Here is a 9,227-nt window from a genome sequence, read left to right on the forward strand (position 1 = left end):
GCGAAAGTGATCAAAAAGCACAAGGAGTCGTATGATCTCCAAACACTCCCGCAGCTCTGATCGGTCCACGCTGCTCCGATGCATCTCGAACAAGGCATCAACAATAATAGACGTTGCGTTACTATGGATGCTCATGGGTTTGCGAAAATAAATCGGCATCCAAACACGGCGAATCCAACGCGTTCATGCAGCTCGCCGTAACTTACATAGACAGATATTATAATCGAGCTGCTATTAGCTCGACTAGCTGCTATTTAAAAATGGCAGTCACAAGTTTCTCTTCAGTCTTGTTGGCCACGGTAACCCCGCCCCCAGCCTCTGACGCAAGCGGTTCTTTCTTGGCTCCGTTCTAGACCGTGCAATGATTTGGTGCTACTTAAGAACCAGTTTTACTGGTTCGGAGCTGGTGCTTTGGCGGTGGAAAAACAAAGAACCGATTTGAAACTAGGCTCTGGCTCCGAACCAGCACCAGCTCTGCCTTGGTGGAAAAGGGGTATGAGAGGGACTTTAGTTAGGTGAGAGTGGTTTAGAGTGAACTGAGAGGGACTTTAGTTAGGTGAAAGGGGTTTAGAGTGAACTCAGAGGGACTTTAGTTAGGTGAGAGTGTTTAGAGTGAACTCAGAGGGACTTTAGTTAGGAGAGAAGGGGTTTAGAGTGAACTGAGAGGGACTTTAGTTAGGTGAGAGGGGTTTAAGGCTGATTTATACTTCTGCGTCGAACTTACGCCGTAGCTACGTCGTAGGCTGTGTGTAGCGCTCGTACCCTTCGGCGTACCCTGACGTGCACCTCTCCAAAAATGTAACAACGCCTCAACTCTACACGGACTCAAGCGCTGTGATTGGTCGGCTGGGACAGCTCCCTCGGGTTTCACATGCTCCCTCTGCAAGTGTAATTGCGCGTCAACACGGACGACGACGCAGAAGTATAAATGAAAACCAACGCGTTGCCTACAGCGTAGAGGCTCCGGCGTAGGTCCGACGCAGAAGTATAAATCAGCCTTAAGAGTGAACTCAGAGGGACTTTAGTTAGGTGAGAGGGGTTTAGAGTGAACTGAGAGGGACTTAAGTTAGGTGAGAGTGGTTTAGAGTGAACTGAGAGGGACTTTAGTTAGGTGAGAGGGGTTTAGAGTGAACTCAGAGGGACTTAAGTTAGGTGAGAGTGGTTTAGAGTGAACTGAGAGGGACTTTAGTTAGGTGAGAGGGGTTTAGAGTGAACTGAGAGGGACTTTAGTTAGGTGAGAGGGGTTTAGAGTGAACTCAGAGGAACTTTAGTTAGGTGAGAGTGGTTTAGAGTGAACTGAGAGGGACTTTAGTTAGGTGAGAGGGGTTTAGAGTGAACTGGGAGGGACTTTAGTTAGGAGAGAGGGGTATAGAAAGAACCAGAGGGACTTTAGTTAGGTGAGAGGGGTTTAGAGTGAACTCAGAGGGACTTTAGTTAGGTGAGAGGGGTTTAGAGTGAACTGAGAGGGACTTTAGTTAGGTGAGAGGGGTTTAGAGTGAACTGGGAGGGACTTTAGTTAGGAGAGAGGGGTTTAGAAAGAACCAGAGGGACTTTAGTTAGGAGAGAGGGGTTTAGAGTGAACTGAGAGGGACTTTAGATAGGAGAGAGGGGTTTATAACTCCAGCTGGAGTAAAATACAAAAAATATAGACAGGAAAAATACAAGCATTGTCTGAGAGGTGAAGTACCTGGGGTCGGGAACGCCTACAGTGTGGCGCCTCATGGACAGGTATCGGGCCATCGCCTCTGGACTGGGCTCTTCTCCCTCATCACTGTCCAGAGCCATTGGCCCGTCAGTCTGAAACAAACACAACACACGGGTCATGACACACTGTGGATTAGATGATCCATCCTACACCTGATACTCAGTCCACACTTTTTTATTCTGACTGAATGTGACTCTGACGCTCACCTCAACGATCTGATTCTCTGGGTTTATGAGCTGGACCTGCGGTACCGTCATACTGACGGCGTTACTCAGATCCTGCGGGACCGACACACAAACACAGAGCATATCTTATCACGTAACCACAATCCCTTTCACCTCCAACAAAATCGCCCCACAATTCCATTCCACAGACTTTAAAGGTGACATATCATCAAAATCTGGCTTTCTCCGTGTATAAGTGCTATAATCGGGTCCCGGTGCTCCTACCAACCCAGAAAACATGAAAAGTGAAATCCAGTAACTTTATTTTGGTGATCCTTTCTCTGCAAGCATGTCAAAAAATAAGTCTATCAGACTTCGCTCTCCTTCTGACGTATGAAGAGGATCTTATTATAATATTACCGGCCCTTAATCTGCACGTTTACACACACCAGCCGACATTTGGTTCCACAAGCGACGACAGAGACCAGTTCTAACGCAATGATAAAGATCCAGCAAAGCCTGAAACTGTTCTGTGGTTGAGCACAGACGAGCACTGAACACTATTGACCAGAACATGTCACAGCTGTCTTATAAACACCTCAGGAACTGTGGACACCTGTGGAGAAGTTAAACATGATGATGAGATGATCAGTGTAACTCCACAACAACTACAGAAATGTCAGAAAAATTCAGAAACTCTTCCTGAGACTCTCCTTAAGGCTGCACTCGCTACTGGTTATTCTGGGATTCTGGATGAGTGAGATTGGCCTGTTTTGTTATTGCCGGGGTTTCTGAAGCTCGTGTGAAGGCTCTGCACACCCAAAAAGGGGCAAATTTGATAAAAATGGGGACACCATAGATTTAGATTACATCTTGCGAAAAGAGGCATAATATGTCACCTTTAAAATCATCATTAATTCTCCAGAAGAGTAGGACACTCAGCTTTCATACAATATGCAAATAAGGCACCCTGAAGCTCATGCATATTCCCCCCATTACTCATCAAAGGTTGCTAACGGCAACGGCACACACCTGCAGCGGGTAGAGGGGGCGGGGCGTGGGCGGAGCCATGCACAGGTTCTTGTGCCGCTTCAGCTTGTCAGACAGCAGACTGTAGGTGGCGCTGTAGTGATCATACGCATCCGTGTGCAGAGACTGCGGTCGACACGCAATACAATCAATGTTTCAGAAGAGTTCATGTGAATGACAGAGACATGCCGTGTGTGTGTGTGTGTGAGTGTGTCACCTGTAAGGTCCGCTCGCGGTCGAAGCCCATATCTGACATGGCCATTAGCACTTGCTCGTTAATTAACTCTGTTTCTCTCTCCACTTTCACCTGCTCACACTCTGCTATCAGCTACAGACACACAGAGACATGAACAACGTTTCTACACATCGTAAGGCATGACATTTAGTTTTACAAACTTTTAACACAGTTTGATCATCATGTGTGTGTGTGTTCGTCTGACTTACTCTGTCAAATTCCGGATCCGGGTCTCCTTGTCTCATCCACTTGTTCTTGCAGATTTGCTCCATTGAAAGCCGTCGACTGGGTTCCAGAATCAACATGTGTCTGATCAGATACTCACAGTCTGAAACACACATATAGCTCTGTCAGTCACTGCTCGTGTGTGTGTGTGTGAGAGTGAGTGAGTGAGTGAGTGAGTGAGTGAGTGTGTGTGTGTGTGTGTGTGTGTGTGTGTGTGTGTGTGTGAGGGAGTGAGTGAGTGAGTGAGTGAGTGAGTGAGTGAGTGAGTGAGTGAGTGAGTGAGTGAGTACCTGTGGACATGAAGAACGGGATACGGAATTTCCCACTGAGGACTCGAGCGCGGAGGTTCTGTAAAGTGCTTCCGTCGAACGGTAACGCGCCACAAACCAGGACATACAGAACCACACCCAAACTCTACAGAGAGAGAGAGGGGGAGAGAGAGAGACAGAGAGAGAGAGAGGGGGAGAGACTTTTAAAACACCTTTTTATTTGACATTATAACATTAAAACAAAAAAGGTGTTTAATATACCTTTACACCTTTCCCATTACTACCACGGGAAAAATAACTCTCCATCCTCCAAGGAAAACAAATTTGTGCTTAAGCACCACTTCATTCCAAAACTCAACATATCCTCATTCATTTTATAATATTCATATTCTAATTTAATTCTAGATTTAACCAAAGCTTTAAACAAGGCTAATATATTAATATTTTTTCCTTCATTTTCAATTTTATATGCCTTCCAAATAGATAGTTTTGCTTGACCAATCAAAAAATTTGAGAGAGTACAGTTTTCTCTTTGAGAACGTGAATATTTACACCCAAAAATAAATATTGTTTTTGAAAAAACCCAACCAAGACTTGATAACATACCCTCTAAAAAACTAAAGAGAGCACACAGTCTTTGACATTCGCAAAAAGTATGAAAAACTGTTTCTAATACATTGCAAAAACTACAAACTGGTAATATTTCAGAATTACATTTAAACAGAAAGGTTTTTGTTGGCATTGCACAGTGCAAAATACGCCACTGCAGGTCTCCTGAGCGCTTCGGTAAAGGACTTTTATAAAACAACCGCCAAGAAGGTGACTGTTCTTGAGATACAGATAAGAAACTTCTCCATTTTGTATCTTTCTTCTCTATTAGTTGTTTAGAAAATGTAATTTTAACACATACAATATACAATTGTTTTTTATTTATTTCCAGAAATGATTCATGTTCTAGCTCTCGAAAGGAAAGGAGCGGTCTTCCTTCTTTAACATCTTGATAACTATGTGGAGTAATAAACACCTCAGGGAAGAGGCATTGCTTTAACCCAGTAGACAAAAACCTCTCAATAAACTGTCTAAGTAACACTGGAAAGGATTCTTTCAGCTTGTTTAAGATGTTTCCAACAATTCTCTCAGATTTTCCCCCAACTTGTCTACAAATTTCTTGTACTGAAATCCATTTTCTTTCTTCTAAATCAATTAAATCTTCTACTTTTGAAATACCTCCTGAAACAAAATTCTTAATTTCGGTATCTGACATATCTTTTTGGCAAAACCATGAATTATAAAAAAGTGGTTCGTCAAGACCAAAATGCTCTTCTCTGTCTGTTTTAAATTGATTCCAGACACTTAGAACATTCTTATGGAAACTAGTAAAAGATACATTTTTAAACATTTCGTTTGACATCAAAAATAACTGTCTGTCAAGTCCTCTTCCACCAGTGTTCCGTAAAATGGCTAAACTGAACATAATCCATGGCTGAGGGTTTCGATCATAAAGCAGTCTTTGAGCTATCTGTAATCTCATTGCTTTCACTTTTGAGACTAGATGGATAAGGCTTTGACCGCCCTCAAATACTGGCAAACACAAGACTCCTGAATTCAGCCAGTGATATCCTCCCCAAAAGAAATCCACAAAGTGTTTCTGGAGTAGTTGTAAAAGGTCTGTTGGAGGGTCTAAAACGGACAAACGATGCCACAACATCGAAGCAGCCAAATTATTAATAACTAATACCCTTCCTCTATAGGACAGCTGAGGTTGAATCCACTTCCATTTCTGAAGTTTCCCCAACACTTTTTCTGCTATTCCATCCCAGTTCTTTGTCATGTATTGATCAGTACCAAAGAAGACTCCAAGAATTTTAAAACCATCTGTTTTCCACTGACACATTTGAGAAAGATGAGGTGGACTTTCTTCCTGCCAATGGCCCAGAAGTAGTGCATTGGTTTTATTCCAGTTCACCTGTGCTGAAGACGCTTCCTGATACAGGTCAAGACTCATATTCAAGTGCCCAATATCTTCTTGAGATCGTATTATCACGGTGATGTCGTCCGCGTACGCTGTAAGGCTTACGGTAGTTACTTCTGAGATATCAGGATTAAGAACTGAAATGCCATGTAGATTTTTCCTCAAAAGTCTCAGCAAGGGTTCTATGGACAAGGTATATAAAAGTCCAGAAAGGCTGCAGCCTTGTCTGACACCTCTGCACACTGGAAAAGTTCTTGTTAAAACTCCATTAATCTTCAACATACTATATACATCAGTGTATAGTAGCTGAACTTGTGAAATGAATTTCTCTCCGAACCCGAAGGCAGTCAAAGTTTTAAAGAGGTAGTGATGGTCGACTCTGTCGAATGCCTTCTCCTGGTCAAGTGACAGAAGACCAACATCAAGCTTGTGTATGTCAGTTAACTGTAATAGATCACGCACCAGAAACAAGTTATCAAAGATGGAGCGTTTCGGAACACAGTATGATTGATGTTCATGGACTATGGAAGCCAAGCATTCTTTCAGCCGATTCGTCAATGCCTTCGAGAGTATCTTGTAGTCTGTGTTTAAAATTGAGATGGGGCGCCAGTTTTTTAAGGACCTTAAGTCACCTTTTTTAGGTAATAAAGTTATTACGGCTCTTCTGCAACTAAGAGGTAAAACTTTCAATTTTCCACTTTCAGTAAAAACAGAATGTAAATCTGGTCCAATAAGTGACCAAAAAACTCTGTAAAATTCAGATGTTAAACCGTCCAACCCTGGGGATCGTCCAGCAGATTGTTGTTCACAAGCTGTACTTAATTCTTCAAATGACAGTGAAAGTTCTAGTTCTTCCTTGTTATCGTCGCTTAATTTAGGGACATCATTAAGAATACGTTCTACAGCTTTAGGATCACAAGACTGAGCACTGTAAAGATTTTCGTAGAATGACAAGGCTTGTAGGATAATCTCCTTTTTATCTGTTGTCTCTCTCCCATCGGGTAGTTTAAGATGATCAATTGATTTTCTCTCTCGAACTTTCCTTTCCAAGGCAAAAAAGAATTTTGAGGAAGTGTCCATGTTGTGAAGTTGAGCAATTTTTGCTCGAACTATTGCTCCTTGGTCTCTTTCTTCGTACAGATTTTTTAAAATAAATTTATTCTGTTCAAGCAGATCTTCACTTCCCCCATCTTCTCCACTTATAGAGCTACTTAGCTTTAAAATGTCATCTTCCAAACGTTTGATCTTCTTTTTAGTTTCATTCGTATTATTTTGTGTATACTGTTGGCAGAAAGACTTCATCTGGATTTTTCCAATGTCCCACCATTGGCTTAAGGATTTAAACTGTGACATTCTCTCTCTCCAAGCTCTCCAGAAAAGAGTAAAAGAGTGCACGAAAGAGTGATCTTTTAACAATCTATTATTAAAGTGCCAGTAAGATTTGTTATGAGTATTCAATGTTGTGACCGTGACAGATATGTAGTGATGATCAGATAGGGGTGTGGGACTAATACTGCTATTAAGAAAATACTGTCTCTTAGTTTTTTGAACATAAATCCTATCTAACCTGGCTCCAGATATAATTTTTGAACTCATCTTTAACCATGTATATTGTTTTTCTTTAGGAAACGATTCTCTCCACACATCAACAAGTGCATGATATTTTAAAACATTTCTAAGTGCTTCTGATGATTTTGGGTGAGGTTCATCGTGATTCCTATCAACTGTATGATTAACAGTGCAATTAAAATCTCCGGCTACAACAATTACTCTTTCTTGGGGAATTCCTTTAATCACTTCTTGTAATTTTCTAAAGCATTCAATTCTGTCAGAACCAACATTAGGGGCGTAAACATTAATAAAAGAAAAAGATAAACCTTGCAAAATAATATCTACTTGTTGCATTCTACCAGGTATAATATCTATCATACTGAAATCCTGTCCTTGGAGTTTAGCAGATATCAGAATAGCAACACCAGCACTGACATTTGACCCATGATTGAGAAAAACTTGCCCTTTCCACTCACTAAGCCATTCTGGCTGGTTATATTTATCAGTGTGAGTTTCCTGTAAAAAAATTACACCTGTCTTCTTTAAAGTTAAAAAATTAAAAAGAGCAAATCTTTTCCTTACACTACGGCATCCATTAACATTTAAAGAACCAATGCTCAAGGATGCCATAATTATTAACAGGGAAACAATAATGCAGCTGAGTACCATTATTGCAAGCTTCATCCTAACCTATTACACCTTTTTATTGCTACGTTGGATCGTATTTTTCACTTTAGTCATTATTTTTTTGAGGCGATATCGTTTTTGTCTATTGAATTCTTCAAGAGTTGCATTTGTCATTACATATCTGGAGGAGGCAAGAAAGCCTTTCAAATCTGGAAAAAACATTTCCATCTGGGGATTCCTGGTACCTTTAGTTTTATCAAGGAAGACACTAATTTGTTTTACAGAATATAGTCTGGATTTTGTATCACTCGTTTCTAAAGACCCTGCTTGTGAACCGGTTTCTTCCATGTCAAAAAAACTCCCTTCACTTTCACTTCCATCATCTAAATCATCATCTGACAGGATATTATCTGTACTTACATTTGACCACTGACTACTTTTCCCTTCTTCAGATTCATTTTCATTTGTCACAACACTTTGTTTTTCTGTGTCTTTTTGCGGTAAACTCGTATTTTCCTTACTTTTAGACTGAGAACATGCGTTTTCTGACTGACTTACATCAGAAATCTCAGCTCTCTGTTCTGATTGTTTGCCATCGTTTGTATTTTCCTCTCGGTTTTGAGGCTTTGAGTTTGTCTCTTCACGCACATTAGAGCTGCTCTCTCCTGCACTGTTATGAGATCTGGGGCACGTCTGCCGAACATGACCATGGTCACCGCAAACATAACAGCGCATTTGTTCCGTGCTGATAAAGATTGTGTAATCTTTACCCTCGATTGATATCTTTATCGCTACTTCAAGCGGGTCATATTGTGCGTTCGGTATTATATAAGTGAAACGTCGAAAGGACATAATGTGCTTTATGTCAGGATTTTTGAGTCCTAAAGGGATCATTCTGGGGATATTTTGGGGATATTTTGGGGATATTTAATTTAATTTTATCAATCAATAAATTCCTCTTGAAACAAACTTTGTTGTATTATTTTAATTTAATACTGTGAAGCTGCTTTGATACAATCTGTATTGTGAAAAGCGCTATACAAATAAACTTGACTTGACTTGACTTGACATTCTGATCGGCGCAGTTATTTTACCGTAACGCTGAAGTATTTCTTTCAAAGTTTCATCTTTTATAAATGGCGGTACATTGGAAAGAACTACTTTTTTGGAGGGACTAGATAGTGGCAGTAATTGTAAAAACATATTGTTTACCTCAAGCCCTGTCTCGATTAGTTCATCAACCATATCAACTTCAGTAAGAAAAACAACAAGTGCTTTATTCATCCTGGCAGCTGACTTAATGTTTGAACCACTAACCTTCTGACTGACGGCTAGCAGAACGTCTTCAATGTTCATGTTCTCCTGCGGCATGCACTTGAATCCGTGTTTGAGAGTCAGACGCGAGAAAGCGTCGTTTGACTCCATTATTACTCGCAACCCTGCGCTATGC

At 40.9% G+C, this 9,227-nt stretch overlaps 1 protein-coding gene across 1 annotated transcript in view; it reads right to left on the reverse strand.

Annotated features, from left to right (window-relative positions):
• The window catches only part of sik3 (SIK family kinase 3), a 60,717-nt gene that overhangs the window by 32,662 nt on the left and 18,828 nt on the right, over nt 1–9,227 (reverse strand). The window contains exons 5-10 of the mRNA XM_082179324.1: nt 3,649–3,772; nt 3,343–3,461; nt 3,116–3,226; nt 2,902–3,024; nt 1,912–1,983; nt 1,688–1,797 (exon numbers count right to left, since the gene is read on the reverse strand). Of these exons, the coding sequence (XP_082035450.1) occupies nt 1,688–1,797; nt 1,912–1,983; nt 2,902–3,024; nt 3,116–3,226; nt 3,343–3,461; nt 3,649–3,772 (659 nt within the window). The remainder of the gene's footprint in view (nt 1–1,687; nt 1,798–1,911; nt 1,984–2,901; nt 3,025–3,115; nt 3,227–3,342; nt 3,462–3,648; nt 3,773–9,227) is intronic.

Source organism: Leuciscus leuciscus (genome assembly GCF_965113295.1).
Source record: "Leuciscus leuciscus genome assembly, chromosome: 9".
In the NCBI taxonomy this organism is placed as follows: Eukaryota; Metazoa; Chordata; class Actinopteri; order Cypriniformes; family Leuciscidae; genus Leuciscus; species Leuciscus leuciscus.